Genomic DNA, 22,055 nt, shown 5'->3' on the forward strand with positions numbered 1-22,055 from the left:
AGCTAACAATGTGATTAATTCAGCATTACTGAGAACTTTTAGAACAGCGATATCAAACTAATTACATATTTTTTTTTTTATTCACAGTCATGCAGCTCATACAGGTTCAACAGGACCCGAGGGACCTGGTTCTGTCCAAAGGATCATCGATGAAGGTCACCTGCTCTATAACCGGCACGAGTACTCCAATGCTGTACTGGTACCACTGGAATGAAACAGCAGGGTTCACACTGGTCTTCATCTCGGTAACTACTGGTTCAGTGAATCCTGCCAGTGAGGGTCAGTTTAAATCTCACAGACCTGATTGGCTTCAGATCATTCTGGAATCTGATGGAGTGAGTGAGATCGGATCTGCAGTGTGGTACTGTGCAGCCAGTCCCCACAGCATCACAGTGTCATCACAGAGCTGTACAAAAACCACAACATCTTCTTCAGCCTGGGTTTTATGCTCAAATATACAATTTTATCCTCCATTTTACTTTGGTTATCAGCACATGGCCTGAACTGATAGAAGCCTGACTGATCTCTGAAGTTAAAATTCCACAAGTTTGTCCTTGGCTATAAATGGCTAAGAATTTTTTTTCTTCTGTCAAGCACATAAAACAAACAATCCCCAGCAGAATTACTTGCTTGTTCAATAAAACAATAATAAATAATATTTGCGTTATTGTTTTAAGTATAAAAAGGATAGTGAAGACAGCCAGCAGGATCATTGGATCATTTGTGCCCCTCTCTCTTCCCTGATGGAGATCTACCAGAAGTGCTCCACCTGCAGGGCGATCTCCATCATTAAGGACCCTTACCACCACATCATCTCCCTCCTACCATCAGGGAAGAGGTACAGAAGCATCAGCTGCAGAACCAGCAGGATGCTAAACAGCTTCAAATTGTTGAAAGGTATGATACAGGAGAGGAGTATAAAAAATTTCCAGCACCACAGAATGGAATGAAGGCCATCATCAAGAAGTGGAGAAAATGGAGCACCACAGTCACATTATCAAGAACAGGACCTCCCTCTAAAATTGATAAAAAGACAAGACAAAAACCTATCGGGGACGTTGGCAAGAGAGCTTGGCAATGTTAAAAGAGGTGCAGGAATATATTGCTAGTATTTCTCTATCTCTTCATGTGACAACGATCTCATGTATTCTTCACATATCTAGGCTATGGAGTAGGGTGGCTCGACTGACGCTGTTTCTCACAATAAAGGAAAGCACCCAAGTCTGCCTAAATCACCCAAAGCCATATGGCAAAATGTGCTATGGTCTGATAAGACCAAGGTAGAATGTAGTAGGCATAATTCTGATTTTTTTTTTTTGGGGGGGGGGACAAAACACACAAGACAATTCATCACCCAAAGAACACCATTTCCATGGTGAAGCATGGTAGTGGCAGCCATATGGCAAAATGTGCTATGGTCTGATAAGACCAAGGTAGAATGTTGTAGGCATAATTCTGATATGTTTGAGGGGAAAAAAAACACACAAGACAACTCACCACCCAAAGAACACCATTTCCATGGTGAAGCATGGTGGTGGCAGCATCATGCTGTGGGGCTGCTTCACTTCAGCTGAGAATGGGGCTTGAATCAATGTAGAGGAATCATGGTTCACTCCAAATACCAATCTATCTTGGCAAAACAAAACAAAACAAACCATCCAGCGCCTGTTAGAGAGCTGAAGATGAAACAAATTCATTTTCCAGCATGATATCGACCCACGTATGAATCCAAGTCAGCAAAGGAATGGCTTCAAAAGAAGATCAAAATTTTGGAATCTTCCAGTCAGATCCCTGATCAAAATCCAACAGATAACATGTGGAAGGACTTGAAGAAACCTGTGCATACGAGATCTTCTCACACTTTGATACATATGGAGCATTTTTGCAAGGAAGAGTGAAATAAATTTGCCAAATCATGATGATTAAGTTGGTAGACTCTTGACCAAACAAGGCAGAGTGCTGTATTGTTCGCAAAAGGTGCTTTAACCAAGTATTACTTCAGGGGTGTGCACACTTATGCAAAACAGTTATTGTAAGTTATTTCTTTTTCTTTTTTCCCCCCAAAATTATATTTGCATTTCAGTTGAATTTTGTTAGCTGCTATATCACATTAAAGGTGAAAAATAATCTGATATGATTGATGTTGGTTTCATTTTTTACATCATGAAAAGCTGCAAAATTAATAGATGTGTGTCGACTTTTATATTCACTGTAGTGACATGGAGAGAGAGAGAGAGAGAGAGAGAGAGAGAGAGAGAGAGAGTGTGTTCTATGGGTGATAATATCCTATCATGACTTCCAGACACTTTGAAACGAGAGAAAAACATCACCTGAGATAAACTCCAGCGTATGTAATTCTCTAGCTGTGACGCAGGGTGAACTCGCACAGGGTCCCACCCCATTGCTCAGTAACAGCCTGTTTCAGCACAGAGCTCGAGTTACTACAACTGCTACTGCATGTTGTCCTAATAATCATGATGCATTTGCATTTAGCTCTTTTTATTCTGATAGTACACTGGCTTTCAACTATCTGTAAGCTAACAATGTGATTAATTCAGCATTACTGAGAACTTTTAGAACAGCGATATCAAACTAATTACATTTTTTTTTTTATTCACAGTCATGCAGGTCATACAGGTTCAACAGGACCCAAGGGACCTGGTTCTGTCCAAAGGATCATCGATGAAGGTCACCTGCTCTATAACTGCCACAGGTACTCCAAACCTGTACTGGTACCACTGGAATGAAACAGCAGGTTTCACACTGGTCTTCACCTCTCTAACTACTGGTTCAGTGAATCCTTCCAGTGAGGGTCAGTTTAAATCTCACAGACCTGAAAAGCTTCAGATCATTCTGGAGTCTGATGGAGTGAGTGAGATCGGATCTGCAGTGTGGTACTGTGCAGCCAGTCCCCACAGCATCACAGTGTCATCACAGAGCTGTACAAAAACCACAACATCTTCTTAAGCTTGGGTTTTATGCTCAAATATGTTTTATGTTTAATATCCTGTTTTACATTGTTGATCAGCTCATGGCCTTAATGGATAGAAGCCTAGCTGATCTGTGAATTCACATTTGCGATACTGAAAAAATCTATAAGTTTTTGCTATCTGCATTTTCCTCCAATTAATGTGAATTTTTTAAAAAGTTTCTTAATATTAAAATTACACAAGTTTGTCCTTGGCTATAAATGGCTAAGAATATGTTTCTGTCAAACACATAAAATAAACAATCCCCACCAGAATTACTTGCTTGTCCAATAACATAATAAACTAAATAAAAAAAAATTTTGCATTATTTTTATTAAAGTATCAACAGCGTTATTAGGTACTAGATTATGATGAAACAAAATGGGTCACTGTGTTCTCGGAGCCTAAAGCTGGAACACTGTTGGATTTTTAAAAAGAAAATGATCCAAAGCAGTCCTCAGATTAACTGATCATAAAATGAAATCTTTATATCGGATTAAAGGTAGACTGTCTTTCAGACTTTTCAAGTTTAGGTCCTATAAACAATTTTCCCTGACACCCAATTATTTTTGATTCATGGACTGAAAGGCACTGAATTCAAATCGCAGACTTCCAATTTTATTAGTTTTTTTGAATAGAACAATTAATGAATTTAGAGCCACACGGCCCTAAATTCTCTGTTATTTTTTCCTGCTTCACCATGACCCAATACAAGATAGTACATCATGCATCCCGTGGTGGGCTTTCCCCGTTTACGCAAAGCATTGTGGGATACAAATTTGAAACAGGAGAGAAAAATGGAGGATGTGATTGTGCGAATGAAATGTGAAAGACAACAATAACGGAAAGCGAGAAGAAAAGATATGTTATATGTGAAAGAAAGGAAACGCAAGACCAAGCTAATAAATATGGGCGGTCAGCGAGCACCTCGGTGTGATCAGCTGTTCATTTAGCGACAGAATGATGGAACGGTCAGTGCACGGTCAAAGCTAAACCTGTAGATGGCAGTAATGCAACACTGGAAACCAGCTACTGTAAAACCCAAAAGAAGAAGAAGAAGAAGAAGCAAGTAAACCTGCGCATGCGCACACGGACTTCCTCTGTCTGCTTGACTGTGCGAGCGATTTCAGGTACATTATTTGTGATGGAATCCCCTCAAATTAAATAACTTTCCAGCCACAGAATGGCCTGGGTTTTTTTTTTTTTTTGAAGATATTACAAAAATAAACATGTATCACGATGACCAAATTTCAGCGGGAACTAAATTTCACCGATTTAATGAAATTGAAAGGCCGTCTTGCTTTAAATCCTTGTGGGGAAAATATGATGTTTCATGGCCTGGAGAGGTTTTTCTTTTTCTGTGAGTGCTATCCTGGCTTCCAGACATTTTGAAACAATCAAACAAATAAATAAACAAACAAATAAGCATCATCTGAGATAAATTCCAGCTGTGACGCAGGGTGAACTCGCACAGGGTCCCACCCCATTGCTCAGTAACAGCCTGTTTCAGCACAGAGCCCGAGTTACTACAACTGCTACTGCATGTTGTCCTCATGATCATGATGCATTTGCATTTAGCTCTTTTTATTCTGATAGTACACTGGCTTTCAACTATATGTAAGCTAACAATGTGATTAATTCGGCATTACTGAGAACTTTTACAACAGCAATATCAAGCTAATTACCTTTTTTTTTTTCTATCCACAGGTATGCAGCTCATACAGGTCCAACAGGACAAACGGGACCTGGTTCTGTCCAAAAGATCATCGCTGAAGATCACCTGCTCTATAACCGGCACTACTAACCCATATCTTTACTGGTACCATTGGAATGAAACATCAGGGTTCACACTGGTCTTCACCTCTACATTTACTGGTTCAGTGACTCCTGCCAGTGAGGGTCAGTTTAAATCTCACAGACCTGATTGGCTTCAGATCATTCTGGAGTCTGATGGAGTGAGTGAGATCGGATCTGCAGTGTGGTACTGTGCAGCCAGTCCCCACAGCATCACAGTGTCATCACAGAGCTGTACAAAAACCACATCATCTTCTAAAGCTTGGGTTTTATGCTCAAATACACAGTATGATATCCCTTTTTAAATTGTTCATCAGCACAATAGTTTAACTGATAGAGGTTTTTTTTGATCTATCAAGTCTTGTTTGCTTTATTGAAATATCCAAAGTTAGTGTCATCTGCATTTATCCCAATTAATCTTTTGTTTTTTTCTTAAAGTTTCTCAATTACTTGCTTGTGCACTAAAACAATAAAGAAAATAAGACTGAATATCTGCATTATTGTTGTTTACGGTATCATAGACGCTGTCAACCACGAGATTATTTCAGAGAAAAACTTTTTAAGCAAGAAAATGATTGAAAGCAGGCCTTCAGATTCATCAACCACAGAATCACACCGTTAAGTAAAACCTGAGTGCATCCTTGTGGAGAAAGTCCTATACATTATCTAGAGTGGATATAAAAAGTTTACACACCCTGTTAAAATTGGAGGGTTTTTTTTAATGTAAAAAAATAAAAAAATAATAAATTCATGTCAGATCATTTTCTACCTCAAATGTGATACAGCAATAAACAGGATTCAATTAAGAAATGTTTTAGGAGAAAAATAATAAGAATAAAAATACAATAACCTGGATGCACAAGTGTGCACACCTTTTTTTTTCTAATGGGACATGTGACTGTCCTCAGAATTCACCAATCACATTCAAACTCATGTTCAAAAGTAATTATCATCAACCTGTGATCAATGAAGGGATTCTGATGAACTCCAGATCAAGATCAGCTGTTTCCGTAAGATTTTCTTGACATCTTCTTTGTTTCATTTGACTGCTGGAGCCAGGATTTACAAAGAACTTACAAAATCTGGACAGGATCTCATTGTTGAAAGGTATGACACAGGAGAGGAGTACAAAAAAAAATTCCAGCACCGGAATGGAATGAAGGCCATCATCAAAAACTTTGACTTGACTCAATATAGATAAATCATGGTTCGCTTCCAATACCAATCTGTCTTGGCAAAACAGAACAAAACAAAACAGCCAGCCTCTGTTAGAGAGCTGAAGATGAAACAAATTCATTTTCCAGCATGATATCAACCCAAGCATGAATCCAAGTCAGCAAAGGAATGGCTTCAAAAGAAGAAGATCAACATTTTGGAATCTTCCAGTTAGATCCCTGATCAAAATCCAATCGATAACATGTGGAAGGACTTGAAGAAGGCTGGGCATACGAGATCTTCTCACACTTTGATACATATGGAGCATTTTTGCAAGGAAGAGTGAAATAAATTTGCCAAATCATGATGATTAAGTTGGTAGACTCTTAACCAAACAAGGCAGACTGCTGTATTGTAAGCTAAAGGTGCTTTAACCAAGTATTACTTCAGGGGTGTGCACACTTATGCAAAACAGTTATTAAAAGTTTTTTCTTTTTCTTTTTTCCCCCCAAAATTCTATTTGTATTTCAGTTGAATTTTGTTAGCTGCTATATCACATTAAAGGTGAAAAATAATCTGATATGATTGATGTTGGTTTCATTTTTTACATCATGAAAAGCTGCAAAATTAATAGATGTGTGTCGACTTTTATATTCACTGTAGTGACATGAGAACAAAAACGGACTTTTGCGTTTTTGTTTCAGACCGTCCCCGTGTAAAGTGGGCCTCAAATCCGATCTTTTCGCCCATATGTGACCTGTATCCGATCTTTTATTGACAATATGAACGACACAGATCCGATTTTTTTAAATCCGGCCCAGGCCGTTTGGATATGTGGTGCTAATTCCGATTCCTATCCGCTCTTTTCATATGCGACTTCAGTCTGAACCGCCAGGTCGCATTCATCCGACTTACACGTCATCAACAAGCCACAAACGTCACTATTCTGCGCTGAAGTAGGCGGCGGGTCTCTCAAAAAAGTTACAACAACATGGCGCATAATCACGGGCGCAGATAGAGGGTGGGACGAGTCATATTTAAATTCACCTCGCTCGGTCCCCCCACTTATAGGGAGGAAAAAACGTCTATGCTGTCTTTCTTTGCATAAGGCAAACCTCACGGAAAAATCAAAAGACTAATTACCATTCGGTTTATTGAGGTGCACAGCAGTGTATACATAGTTGCAACAACTCACATAAAACAAAGACTGATATTCGGTTGGTTGAGCTGCGCAGACTGCACAGGTTGCGAGCTCGAGCTTGGTTGCTATGGTTACTAACAACAAGTTTGACAGGCATATCGGGGTTGGTTTGCTGGCAGCTTTGTCCCCCCCCCAGTTTTTTGTCCCCCCCCCCAGTTCAAAAAACGTATCTGCGCCCCTGCGCATGACATCAATGCGAGGGACGCTTCGGGCTGTGAAGGTTCTGAATCTTCTCAATGGAAGGACGCAGAGGTTAGGGAGCTGATTTCCATTTGGGGGGATACAGCTATTCAAGCTAGATTGGATGGGTCATACCGCAACCGGGCGGTTTTACTTCCGTAAACACTGGCCATGCTCACTGCGTGTGACGTCGTCGTATCCTGCAGTGCGCATGCGGAACACTTTTAGGTCGCTTTTCGTTCATACTGAGGATCACATACAAGTCGCATATATTTGTTAATGTGAACGACCTCACAAAAAAATCGGAATTGAGCATTAAGCCTTGCAGTGTGAACGTAGCGTATGTGTTCTATGGGTGATAATATCCTGTCATGACTTCCAGACACTTTGAAACGAGAGAAAAACATCACCTGAGATAAACCCCAGCGTATGTAATTCAGACCCTCCAGGATGTTGTGATTTGCAACTTCAACGCAAATTCAACCAATCCCCGCGAATTCAGGGCGGTGTTGCAATTATATCCAATCACTGCAACTTTCCCGCAAATTTGACCAATCGTTGGCGTCGTCTTGAGGTGACGTCGACAAACTACCTTCCGCCTTACTTCCGTGTATACGTTCAAGAAAAGCAGCATGTGTGCAGTGTTGCCAGATTGGGCGGTTTTAAGTGCATTTTGGCGTGTTTTTTTTTTTTTTAACATATTTTGAGCTGGAAAACGTCAGCAGTATATGGCAACACTGCATGTTGTTTAAATTCTGTTACTGAAAGTGTGTTATGTTTACAGTGAAGGACTGTGTGCACTTTACATTATTTTTTACTTAATACAAGAAATTAATGGATGCCAACATTTTTGCCAAAATGTTATTTTATTTTCCATTGTTTAGGCAGCTTCAGCATCATACTGTGAGATTCTGTTCAAATTGTTTTTTTCTTCTATGAAGCCTGAGCCATTTATTTTATTAGTTTATAATTATTGTTTAATTTAGTCTTCAGGAGAGACTGCCTGCACACAGTACTAGTATTAATAGTTTTTTTTTCTTACATGAAAGCTGAGGCATTTATATTATATTTTAAGGTAACTTCATGTTGTGCTGTGAGGTTCTCTGCACTTTAACTTTTGAACCAACAGGTGCATTTGGATAAGTAAAGCCTATTTTTCTGCATTTTTGTAGTCCTGGTAATCTTTTATATTGGTAAAGTTGTTTATAGGACCATTTCTCAGTGTCTTTGTTTTTTTAATCAATAGTTTTTCAGTAATAACTTAATATTTAAAATATCACTCAATTTTAATCACAAAAAGAGAAAATCGCAACAATTTCTCGCAAATTTCACTTCTTCCTGCAATGAAATCACAACAAAAACCTACAAAACACCACAACTTTCATCGCAATTTTTTGGAAAACCCCCTGCAACATCAGACATTTTAGCCAGCAACAATCACAACAAAGGCCTGCGGAATCCTGGGGGGACTGAATGGTATGTCCTTCACTACACTGGCTTTCAACTATATGTAAGCTAACAATGTGATTCATTCAGCATTACTGAGGACTTTTAGAACAGCAATATTATGGCAGCGGGGTCGTGGTCAAGCGTCGGTCTGTGACCGGAGGGTGGAGTCAGGGAAGGTAAGTGGCAGAATCACTGCACCTGATGTTAATTAATGTGTTTGTGTGTCTTCCCCAGTGACCGCACCTTATTTAAGGAGAGAGAGCGGAGAGGCAAGAAGAGGTTGTCTGCTGTCCTACCATCGGGACAGCCGCCAAATGGTCCTCCACCAGCTCGATTGCCTGATCCAGTGACGCCGGGCGGTGGCACTGGATCCACTCTGCGGTTCCTGCTGGTAAGCGCGCGATGAACTGCTCCAGTACTGCCTGGTCGATGATTCCCTTGGTGTCGCGGTTGTCGGCCCTCAATCACCGCCAGCAGGCGTCCCGGAGTTGCTGGCCAAACGCGAACGGCCGGCCGACTTCCTCCAAGCGCAAAGCGCGGAAGTGCTGTCGTTGTTGCTCGGGGGTGCGCCCCACACGCTGGAGGACAGCCCGGCAAAGGTCCGCGTAGGCCGGTCAGCGGGGAGCTGTAGCGCAGCCAGCTGCGCCTCTCCCGTTAGAAGGGGGAGGAGGCGCGCTGCGTGCTGTTCCACCGGCCACCCCGAGGTCTCTGCTACCTGCTCAAAGAGCGTGAGAAAGGCCTCGGGGTCGTCCTGCGGGCCCATCTTCATTAGGGTGAGGTGTGAAGGGCCCGCGGCAGTGGAGTTGGTGGACCCCGCCGACGCGAGGAGGTACTGGAACGGCTGTCAATCTTCCTGCTGAGCCAACACCAGGGCCTCGAACTGTTGTTCCTGCTCCTTCCGGAAGGCGACTAGCGCCTGGTGCTGGCTTTGCTGGGCCGTGGCAAGTGCGTGGACCAGGTCGGCGAAAGGGGAGGACTCCATAGGGCTGTTCTGCTTCTGCGCTCCAAGCTCCCGGGTTTCGGCACCACTGTGGCAGTTCGTATGAATGGGCGGAGCACAGAAGACGGCAGGACAGAGCTAAGGTTGGTAAACCTTTTTATTTTCAATGCTTTTCAGTGGTCTCTCACTTAATAACACACAGATGCACGCACACACAACCGGCGTCTGGTTCGGGGGAGAGCTCCCTCTGCTCTCTCTCTCTCTCTCTCTCCTTAAATAGGGCGCGGTCACTGGGGAAGACACACAAACACATTAATTAACATCAGGTGCAGTGATTCTGCCACTTACCTTCCCTGACTCTGCCCTCCAGTCACAGACCGCCGCTTGACCACGCCCCCGCTGCCACAGATATCAAGTTAATTACCTTTTTTTTTTGTATCCACAGGTATGCAGCTCATACAGGTCCAACAGGACCCAAGGGACCTGGTTCTGTCCAAAGGCTCATCGCTGAAGGTCACCTGCTCGATAACCAGCACGAGTAATCCAAACCTATACTGGTACCACTGGAATGAAACAGCAGGGTTCACACTGGTCTTCACCTCAAGCCACTGGTTCAGTGAATCCTGCCAGTGAGGGTCAGTTTAAATCTCACAGACCTGATTGGCTTCAGATCATTCTGGAGTCTGATGGAGTGAGTGAGATCGGATCTGCAGTGTGGTACTGTGCAGCCAGTCCCCACAGCATCAGTGTCATCACAGAGCTGTACAAAAACCACATCTTCTTAAGCTTGGGTTTTATGCTCAAATACACAGTATTGTATACCTTTTTTAAATTGCTCATCAGTACAATACTTTAACTGATAGAGGTTTTATAGATCTATAAAGTCACATGTTTGCTTTATTGAAATATTCAAAAGTTAGTGTCATCTGCATTTTTCCCAATTTATCTTTTTTCATTCTTTCTTAAAGTTTCTTCAATAATTGCTTGTCCAATAAAGCAATAAGGAAAATGTACACAATATTTGTATTGTTGTTTAAAGTATCATACACGCTGTCAAGCACGAGATTATTTCAGAGAAACTCTTTAAGCAAGAAAATGATTGAAAGCAGGCCTTCAGATTCATCAACCACAGAATCACACCGTTAAGTAAAACCAGAGTGCATCATTGTGGGGAAAGTCCTATACACTGCGTAGAATGGATATAAAAAGTTTACACACCCCCTGTTAAAATTGGAGGGTTTTTTTAATGTAAAGAAATCATGTCAGATCTTTTTCTACCTTAAATGTGATATAGAAATCAACAAAATTCAAGTACAAAAAAAAAAAAAAAGTTTTAGGAGGAAAAAATATACAATAACCTGGATGCATAAGTGTGCGCACCTTTTTCTAATGGGACATGCGACTGTCCTCAGAATTCACCAATCACATTCAAACTCATGTTCAAAAGTAATTATCATCAACCTGTGATCAGTGAAGTGATTCTGATGAACTCCAGATCAAGATCAGCTGTTTCTGTAAGATTTTCTTGACATATTCTTTGTTTCATTTGTCACATTATCAAGAACAGGACCTCCCTCTGAAATTGATGAAAAGACAAGAGCTTGGCAATGTTAAAAGAGGTGCAGGAATATATTGCTAGTACTTCTCTATCTCTTCATGTGAGAACGATCTCATATATTCTTCACATATCTAGGCTATGGAGTAGGGTGGCTCGACTGACGCTGTTTCTCACAATAAAGGAAAGCACCCAAGCCTGCCTAAATCACCCAAAGCCATATGGCAAAATGTGCTATGGTCTGATTTTTTTTTGGGGGGGGAGGGACAAAACACACAAGACAACTCATCACCCAAAGGACACCATTTCCATGGTGAAGCATGGTGGTGGTAGCATCATGCTGTGGGGCTGCTTCACTTCAGCTGAGATTGGGACTTTAATCAACAGACAGGAATCATGGTTTGCTTCAAATACCAATCTGTCTTGGCAAAACAAAACAGGCAGCCTCTGTTAGAGAGCTGAAGATGAAACAAATCCATTTACCAGCATGATATCGACCCAAGCATGAATCGAAGTCAGCAAAGGAATGGCTTCAAAAGAAGATGATCAACATTTTGGAATGTTCCAGTCAGATCCCTGATCAAAATCCAATCGATAACATGTCGAAGGACTTGAAGAAGGCTGGGCACACGAGATCTTCTCACACTTTGATACATATGGAGCATTTTTGCAAGGAAGAGTGAAATAAATTTGCCAAATCATGATGATTAAGTTGGTAGACTCTTAACCAAACAAGGCAGAGTGCTGTATTGTAAGCTAAAGGTGCTTTAACCAAGTATTACTTCAGGGGTGTGCACACTTATGCAAAACAGTTATTAAAATTTTTTTCTTTTTCTTTTTTTTCCAAAAAAATTCTATTTGTATTTCAGTTGAATTTTGTTAGCTGCTATATCACATTAAAGGTGAAAAATAATCTGATATGATTTAAGTTGGTTTCATTTTTTACATCATGAAAAGCTGCAAATTTAATAGATGTGTGTCGACTTTTATATTCTGTAGTGACATGGGGAGAGAGAGAGAGAGAGAGAGAGTGTGTGTGTTCCATGGGTGATAATATCCTGTCATGACTTCCAGACACTTTGAAACGAGAGAAAAACATCACCTGAGATAAACCCCAGCGTATGTAATTCTCCAGCTGTGACGCAGGGTGAACTCGCACAGGGTCCCACCCCATTGCTCAGTAACAGCCTGTTTCAGCACAGAGCCTGAGTTACTACAACTGCTACTGCATGTTGTCCTAATGATCATGGTGCATTTGCATTTAGCTCTTTTTATTCTGATAGTACACTGGCTTTCAACTATATGTAAGCTAACAGTGTGATTAATTCAGCATTACTGAGAACTTTTAGAACAGCAATCTCATCTCATTATCTGTAGCCGCTTTATCCTGTTCTACAGGGTCGCAGGCAAGCTGGAGCCTATCCCAGCTGACTACGGGCAAAAGGCGGGGTACACCCTGGACAAGTCACCAGGTCATCACAGGGCTATATGGAGTTTTTTTAATGTTAAAAAAAAAAAATCACGTCAGATCAATTTCTACCTCAAATGTGATACAGCAATAAACAGGATTCAAGTAAGAAGTGTTTCAGGAGAAACATAATAATAATAAAAATACAATAACCTGGAAGCATAAGTGTGCACACCTTTTTTTTTTTTTTATAATGGGACATGTGACTGTCCTCCGAAATCACCAATCACATTCAAACTCATGTTCAAAAGTAATTATGATTAACCTGTCATCAGTGAAATGATTCTGATGAACTCCAAATCAAGATCAGCTGTTTCTGTAAGATTTTCTTAACATCTTCTTTGTTTCATTTGACTGCTGGAGCCAGGATTTACAAAGAACTTACAAAATCTGTATAGAATCTCATTGTTGAAAGGTAGAGGAGTACAAAAAATTTTCCAGCACCATGGAATGGAATGAAGGCCATCATTAAGAAGTGGAGAAAATTGAGCACCACAGTGACATGATCAAGAACAGGACCTCCCTCTAAAATTGATGAAAAGACAAGACAAAAACCTATCAGGGACGCTGCCAAGAGAGCTTGGCAATGTTAAAAGAGGTGCAGGAATATATTGCTAGTACTTCTGTCTCTCTGCATGTGACAACAATCTCTCGTATTCTTTATATATCTAGTCGACAGAGTAGGGTGGCTCGACTGACTCTGTTTCTCTTCTATTTTTAGACATGTTTACTTCTTTTTTGATTCAGGAGCTTGGTAGCAAATTTGAATTTCCCTCCGGGGATTAATAAAATAATTCTGATTCTGATTTTTCACAATAAAAGAAAGTACCCAAGCCTGCCTAATTCACCCAAAGCCATATGGCAAAATGTGCTATGGTCTGATAAGACCAAGGTAGTGTAGGTACAACAGCGCCACAGTCCCGCATAAGAACTACAGATCCCATCAACTGTGGGTGGTAAAAGAGAGCAACTGGACTTGCTTGAAGATTCTTGAAGACGTTTCACCTCTCATCCGGAAGGCTTCTTCAGTTCTGTCTGACTAGTAGGGAGTATCAGGTATTTATCCTCTCATGGATTAAAAGCTCATCTACGGTGCATACCTGTCAACTTTGAGGTTTGAAAAAAAGGGATATTTCCCAGATTTTTAACTCAAAATAAGGGAAAATTTCGGAAAGTCAAACTTTCCGAAAATTTCGGAAAGTCGGTAATCGAACTGACTTTTCTTCACAAAATTAAATTCGTCCTGCCATTTGGGCAAGTAGCGGCAATACACCTTTTTTGATTTTGCCTCACTCCTTTCTTTATTCAGGTGACCAGACACAGGTGCCCTGTGTCTGGTCGGAGTTTTATCGCACCGCTCCTGTGAAGGACGGCCCCATGAGGACAGTTGAGGGTTACACCTGTTAAAACTGTTAATATTATGGTCAGGCTGTCTGTTGTTGCCCAAATGAGGATGGGTTCCCTTTTGAGTCTGGTTCCTCTCGAGGTTTCTTCCTCATGTCGTCTGAGGGAGTTTTTCCTTGCCACCGTCACCACAGGCTTGCTCATTGGGGATAGATTAGGGATAAAATTAGCTCATGTTTTAAGTCGTTCAAATTCTGTAAAGCTGCTTTGCGACAATGTTTATTGTTAAAAGTGCTATACAAATAAACTTGATTTGATTTGATATTCATGTCTCTAGTCTCGCCGTCTACTGAAACTCGCTGCCTGAGGACAGTGCTTGAAGTGGAAAAAAAGAAGTGCAGGAACCCTGATTTTCTGACAATGCCATTCCGGTCATTCAAATAAGTTCAAATTTTTTAACTGAAAATTTCAGTTTTTGTATTGCCGTCACGCATTTTGCAAAACTTGGCTCATAAGGACAATGCTCTACTCTTTTCATCTGTTGTTGTGCTACAGTATTTGTTGCTTGAACAGATGTGTTTTCACAATGACTCTCTGAGATATTATTTTTGAACGAAGTGGCTTGGTTTGTAGACAGCTGGAGTAAAAACAAATCAGAACTAAGAACCACAACCATATTGTCAAGTTGTGGATGATTTTCCCCAGTTTTGTGCCCCAACTTCAAAAGAGCTTTGATCACACAAGGAACACTCAGTTTTTCCCCTTTTTTGTTTTTTATTGAAGTTCAAAGGTGATGAAGGGGTTGATTAGGGCTTGATTAGGTTGATAACCTTAAGAACAACAGAAAAACATTGCATCATTTTAAGTTTAAACTAATAAAAACAAGTCATCACAACATTACTTTAAGTTTCAAAAATAAAAAAAATGAGTAATTAGTGCACGTATTGCACTAAAAGAAAAGCAAAAGAAGGTTTAACACCTTTAAGTTTACTAATCACATACAAACACCTTTAAGTTTAACTAAGTTCACTAATCACCAAACCGCTCTCACGGTGCGCTCACTGGATGCGACCCAGCGCACGGAAAGGACGCGGCCAATAACAAGAAGGCGCTGCTCAACGCGCTGCGCACAGCTGCTCAGCTCGCGCTGATTTTTTGGCGAAGCGTGATAAAGGCTGTACAGCTTGTCGAAGAAGATCTTAAAGTTGTTCATGCCATTGATCTGCTTTAAAACATCCCCAACTGCTAATTCAAGCCTGTGGTTGAGGCAGTGCCAGACAAACAAATGGGGAAACTTCGCACACAACTGCGCTGCCACTCCGGTGAAAATAAAGAAGTGCAGGAACGCAGTTCCGGTGCGTTCCGGCCCACTTCAAGCCCTGCCTGAGGAAAGAATTACGACTATCTTTTAGTTTTGTGAGAGGTTCCGAGCAGTGACCTTGGTCAGACTAGCGCTATGGTTCTGACAGTCTTCTTCACAGACATGCAATTAAAATCAATGTGTAATTACTAGACTGCCACCTGCTGTACTGGAGAGGGCGGGGACGTGAATTCATGGCCCGACTTCCTGCTGTAAACTCCTGTCAGAGGCGCGTCATGAATTCTGGACCTACCGACTTTTTTATATTGTGAAAATACGGGATATTTTCGGGAAAATAAAAAAACGGGAAGACAGCGGGAAATAAGTCAAAATAAGGGATTTCCCGGGAAAAACGGGAGGGTTGACAGGTATGCTACGGTGTCGTTAAGTCATCCTGTTGGTGTGGGTCACTGGGGGCTGGATGTGAACGGCCTCGAGAGTCGTTAGGGTGATCAATGGATTGCCCGTTAAGGTGATCAATGGAATGCTGATTCTCTCTGTCCTCTTGTGAGTCACTGAAAACAGCTGGGTTTTGGTGTGCATTCAGGCCCTGTCCACACGGCAACGGATTCAGGTGAATCTGATAAAATTTTTTATCGTTTCGGCTGGGCGGCACGGTGGTGTAGTGGTTAGCGCTGTCGCCTCACAGCAAGAAGGTCCGGGTTCGAGCCCCATGGCCGGCGAGGGCCTTTCTGTGTGGAGTTTGCATGTTCTCCCCGTGTCCGCGTGGGTTTCCTCCGGGTGCTCCGGTTTCCCCCCACAGTCCAAAGACATGCAGGTTAGGTTAACTGGTGACTCTAAATTGACCGTAGGTGTGAATGTGAGTGTGAATGGTTGTCTGTGTCTATGTGTCAGCCCTGTGATGACCTGGCGACGTCCGGGGTGTACCCCGCCTTTCGCCCGTAGTCAGCTGGGATAGGATCCAGCTTGCCTGCGACCCTGTAGAACAGGATAAAGCGGCTACAGATAATGAGATGAGATGAGATGAGATGAGATGAGATCGTTTCGGCCTGGTGTCCACATGGCACCGGCGTTTTGGGTGCCCCACAACGATATTTTTTGAGAACGGGTCCCAGAGTGGAAAAATCTGGCAACGGCGCCATTGCAAAGTTGTCTGGATGAGTAGAACGGATTTGTTTACGATGACGTCACAACCACATGACTAGAACAAGCAGCACTCTCGCTGTTTTGTATGAACCACTGCATTGCATTCACTTTTGTATACAGCTTTTCTTTTAAATAAACAAGTAACTGAACCATTTCTTGAATTTCTTTTTTTTATTGGATAAGACTGCTTTTCAAAATGTTCACACACAATATAAAAAGTTATATAAATTATATAAAAATGCTTTTCAAAATGTTCACACACAATAAGAAAATTGTTATATAAAACTATGCACACTAATAAAACTAATTTGTGACCCCTCACCGAATCCAGGGACACATGTCGGCCGAAACGAATCCGAGATAATCGCAAAAGAAGCATTTTTTTTTCGAAATTTGTGATTTTTGTTTTTTTTCATCATGTGCAAGTTGAGATCTTGAAGAATGCAATCAGTATTTCAGATAATAGATTGTTTTGTTGGAAAAGCATACATTTTTTTGTTGCAAATTGTCTCGTTTTTGTCAGGACTGTAGCCTGCTGGGGGGTGTGGGTAAATTACCATATGGGCCATTCACATGATGATTTAAGTCATTTGTTTTTTTTTTTCTGCGAATCAGCTGTATGATCCGAGTTGAGCGCATGGCTACTTAACTGCATACAGGCGTGTGATTTCACTATGGAATGAGTTACTAAACAGAGCGCAGAGGAGCTGACACACCGCGAAGCAAACAGACACACGGTATTTACATCGGAGATCACCATTTCTAGCAAAAAAAAAAAAAACGCAACCTCGTTTTCCAGATTGAATGGAATACTTAAATGATTGGATGATACACGGACCGTTCTAGGATTACATTCCATCGGAGGCATTGGTGTGTGCAAGGCGCCGTTTCTCTTTCTGATGGGGTAAGTTTATTAATCTAAGGCTGTGTGGTTATTTTTGCATGTAACGGAGAGTGTTGTGGTTTGGTTAAGCCTAGGTCACAACCGGACGTACGATTTTTTGGCCGTGTGATTTTTGGCGTTTCCCAAATCGCTGTGGTTTTTTTTTTGTTCACGGAGAAAGATGCGCGTTGGCCGTAAGTTTGTCTTGCAACCTGAAAAAAACGTAAGCGCCTGTAGAGTTTGTTTGACATGACAAAGAACCTCTGCGGCCGGTCTGTGGCTCGAAAATCAGCACATCACACGCGCGCTCTCGTGCGTTTCATGCGCGCTCTCCGTGTGTTTCTTGCGTTTTTTGCATGTAGACCGGCTGTAGGAGCGCGTACTGTACGGCCGGTTGTGACCGAGGCTTTACATGAAACTAGTGTTGTGTTAGTTGTGTCATCATTGTGCTATCTTTCTTTCTTACGGTGTGAGTAATTTTTCAACCACAAAACGTTAAAGTATACTTTAGGACTTATTTTTGTACTTCATAATTGTGTTGGGCATACTTTTCATGGAAGAAAAATTGACGTGGTGATCTTTGTTTACATGAAAGTAGTATCGTGCTAGCTCGTAGGGGGTAGGGCTTTCCTTAATGTCATGCAAATGAGCACCATTATGTGCCCGCCCTACACCCAGAGTAGCTGAGATGGAAAACTTTGAGGGCGATTTTCTCCCCTTTCTGTTTTAAGAAGTATACACTTTCAAAAGGCCACACATTCTTCAAATATTGTCAGATCTCCACATGGAAGGCATCATTGGAAAGCTTAGAAACTGTACTTTCTGAATCTGTCAATAACTCAAAATGCCCCCGGGCCGACATGTGTCCCTGGATTCTGTGATCTGCCACATTTGTACACACAGAAGGCACGATTTCCTCGCGTAGTCACAGCCATCTTCTTGTTGTTGTGTGTTTGTTCCTGACAGTGCTTCACACCTGGTAGAAGAAGGGGTTTATGCGCATGCGTCTACTTCTTCTATTGTTCTGGTGTCTCCGATGGGACCGTCTTACAGTGCCCCTAGAGGTGTGGCATGTGTATTGCATCGTTTTCAGCAAGCGTTGTGTTGCCATATGTACCTGATATTTTACTGATCCGTTGCCCATGTGGACGCGATATTTTTTTTAATAAAATCTCGTTGCCGTTGTCGTGTGGATGTAGCCTCAGTTGTCTGGGAAGTGTGCCAAGGACTGCATTGTAGGTGGCTGATAATTGATGTCTTAGACCCCCACCTCTGTTCAGTGATGGCCGTTCCAGGTTGACAAAAATGGCTTCTTTAACTCCTCACTCATACCAACGATCCTCTCTGGCTAAAATGCGTACGTTGCAATCCTGAAATTAGTGTCCTTTGTTGTTAAGATGAAGGTAGACAGCAGAGTCCTGGCCTGAGGAACTGGCTCTCCTGTGTTGAGCCATACGCCTGTGGAGCGGTTGTTTAGTTTCTCCAATATACGAGTCCGTGCATTCCTCACTGCACTGAATTGCATACACTACGTTGTCCTGTTTGTGTCTGGGTATTCTGTCCTTAGGGTGGACCAGTTTCTGCTTCAGGGTGTTACTGGGTCTGAAATGTACCGGAATGTTGTGTTTGTAGAAGATCCTCCTGAGTTTCTCAGATAGACCAGAAATGTAGGGAATGACAATGTTCTTGCGTTTGTTCCTGTTATCCTCCTTGTCCGTTATGTTCCTTTTTCTGCTCTTGAAGAAAGACCAGTTCCTCAGGCCAGGACTCTGCTGTCTACCTTCGTCTTAACAACAAAGGACACTAATTTCAGGATTGCAACGTACGCATCTTAGCCATAGAGGATCGTTGGTATGAGCGAGGAGTTAAAGAAGCCATTTTTGTCAACCTGGAACGGCCATCACTGAACAGAGATGGGGGTCTAAGACATCAATTATCAGCCACCTACAATACAGTCCTTGGCGCACTTCCCAGACAACTGAATGCACACCAAAACCCAGCTGTTTTCAGTGACTCACAAGAGGACAGAGAGAATCAGCATTCCATTGATCACCCTAACGACTCTCGAGGCCGTTCACATCCAGCCCCCAGTGACCCACACCAACAGGATGACTTAACGACACCGTAGATGAGCTTTTAATCCATGAGAGGATAAATACCTGATACTCCCTACTAGTCAGACAGAACTGAAGAAGCCTTTCGGATGAGAGGTGAAACATCTTCAAGAATCTTCAAGCAAGTCCAGTTGCTCTCTTTTACCACCCACAGTTACTATGACCTGGATGACTGAGAATCTTCACAGACATCCCATCAACCAACTTCCGCGTTGACTTACGTCACGCCTGGGTGGGATCACCTATGTTACTTCCTCCATGAGCTCATAAGTGACTCAAACACAGTCCGTCTAAGAACTACAACTCCCATCAACTAACTTCCGCGGTGACCTACGTCACGCCTGGGCGGGATCACCTACGTCACTTCCTCCATGATCCTATAAGTGACCCGGAAATCCACCATACTTCCTCTTTGGCTCTGCAACCACGCGGGAACAGACATAAAGAGGCACTCTCTCATCGGACCGTCCAAAACCACGACTTCTTTCTTGCAAGAAGAAAGATTCAGCGCGTTTTTTTCTGTTTACCATTGGCCACGGTAGAACTACTTGAATCGCGCGATCTAACTCAGATGAGTTACAACCGGTTTTTATTCGTATTATAGTAACATACGACTGCCGCCCAAAGCAGTTAATTTAAAGTTAGAAGCGACCGGATTCCTTCTAGCTAAAAGCGCTGTGCACACTGTTTGATCAGAGACTTCTTTTCTTCACGAATGACAACGCGTCGGACCAAGAAATTCTCTGTGCTTCATGGAGGCCTCCACAAACTGTGACACTCTGTCTCTCCAGAACCTCTCCTCATAATCTTGCGTCGAGGCAAGATACTGAAGTAAGATTGGCCTTTTGGGCAAAAAGACTAGTCTTAGGAATTAGCTTTATTAAGTAGTGTGAATTTAAACTCAGGAACGGTTTAATTGTGTACACTGTAGACACTCGGTGTTGAATTGATTATTGTTCTATTTGCGTTGATCTCTCAATTGTTTAATAGATAGGCTTTTGCATGCTCTCTACTCCTTCCTAACACCTTTATTTTCATTATTACACATATTTTGACCTCATCAAGATTTCAGTGGATTTAGTAAATGTTATAAGCTAGTGGAATTAGCGACCACGGCTAATTTGTTTTGTCACCTTCGCTAGCAACCTAGAGTTAATTCTTTTGTTCCCACCACGTGGTCACACTCACCCAGAGTTAATTCTTTTGTTTAGACCACAGGCCTCACAAACACACCTTAGCTAGCAACCCAGAGCTAATTCTTTTGTTGGAGGCCACAGGCCTCACACACACACACACACACACACACACACACACACACACACACATGCTCCCATATATACACATACCTCACTGTTTGCTGAAGATTTCAACTGCTATTATTCAATTTTATCTTTGTTATAATAAATTCAATTAATTGTTAAACTGTGTCTGTGTTGCTTCTATATTCTTTGAAGTACCCAATCTCAAAGAATTCCAAGGTGCATATGAGTTGTGTAATACGGTAAGTGATCATAATAATTTGGAATATACCATAATTTAGCTGTTTGGTAATTTATTATTAAGCACCAAAATTAAAGGTATTATTTAATGAGACTGATTCAATGAGACTGATTTAATGAGATTATTAATGAGACTGATCACTTAATTACAAATTGCACCTACTGTACAGTAGAATGTTGTAGGCATAATTCTGATATGTTTGAGGGAAAAACAAAACAAAACACACAAGACAACTCACCACTCAAAGAACACCATTTCCATGGTGAAGCATGGTGGTGGCAGCATCATGCTGTGGGGCTGATTCACTTCAGCTGAGAATGGTGCTTGAATCAATGTAGAGGAATCATGGTTCACTCCAAATACCAATCTATCTTGGCAAAACAAAACAAAACAAACCATCCAGCATCTGTTAGAGAGCTGAAGATGAAACAAATCCATTTACCAGCATGATATCGACCCAAGCATGAATCCAAGTCAGCAAAGGAATGGCTTCAAAAGAAGATGATCAACATTTTGGAATGTTCCAGTCAGATCCCTGATCAAAATCCAATCGATAACATGTGGAAGGACTTGAAGAAGGCTGGGCACACGAGATCTTCTCACACTTTGATACATATGGAGCATTTTTGCAAGGAAGAGTGAAATAAATTTGCCAAATCATGATGATTAAGTTGGTAGACTCTTAACCAAACAAGGCAGAGTGCTGTATCTGGGCTGCCAACTCTCATGCAATGAGCGTGAGACACACGCATTTGACTGTCTTCACACGCTCACACGCCATACCTCCGATTTCTCATGCTAGAAAAAAAATCTAGTTTATCTATCTGATCTAGGCTACCCATTGCGTCGTGCCAACCACTTGCGATCGATCAATTATGCCTTACGCATGGCTAAACAGGCAGAGAGGTGTTCCCTTCTGTACACACTCCCCTTTGGTAGGTGGCGCATCTAATGATGCTGCACTCACCGGAAGTTCGATAATTGCCTACCGTCAATTTAGAGGAAGAGGAGGGAGAAGAAGGTATCCGAGTTGAAG

At 41.8% G+C, this 22,055-nt stretch overlaps 1 protein-coding gene across 1 annotated transcript; it reads left to right on the forward strand.

The window, feature by feature from the left end:
• The first annotated feature begins 743 nt into the window (after window positions 1–743).
• LOC132893679 (uncharacterized) lies at window positions 744–10,230 on the forward strand. Its single transcript, XM_060932823.1, has 4 exons — window positions 744–897; window positions 2,621–2,713; window positions 4,677–5,049; window positions 10,134–10,230. Exons 1-4 carry the CDS (start codon window positions 744–746, stop codon window positions 10,228–10,230), a joined length of 717 nt encoding a protein of 238 aa, XP_060788806.1.
• Window positions 10,231–22,055: the final 11,825 nt, after the last annotated feature.

This window comes from Neoarius graeffei, chromosome 11 (assembly GCF_027579695.1).
Source record: "Neoarius graeffei isolate fNeoGra1 chromosome 11, fNeoGra1.pri, whole genome shotgun sequence".
In the NCBI taxonomy this organism is placed as follows: domain Eukaryota; kingdom Metazoa; phylum Chordata; class Actinopteri; order Siluriformes; family Ariidae; genus Neoarius; species Neoarius graeffei.

Coding starts and splice junctions, on each gene's coding strand:
- LOC132893679 (XM_060932823.1), top strand. CDS start 744: ATGGAGATCTACCAGAAGTGCTCCACCTGCAGGGCGATCTCCATCATT. Junction 898..2,620: donor CAGCTTCAAATTGTTGAAAG/GTATGATACAGG, acceptor TTTTATTCACAG/TCATGCAGGTCATACAGGTT. Junction 5,050..10,133: donor GTTTTATGCTCAAATACACA/GTATGATATCCC, acceptor TTGTATCCACAG/GTATGCAGCTCATACAGGTC.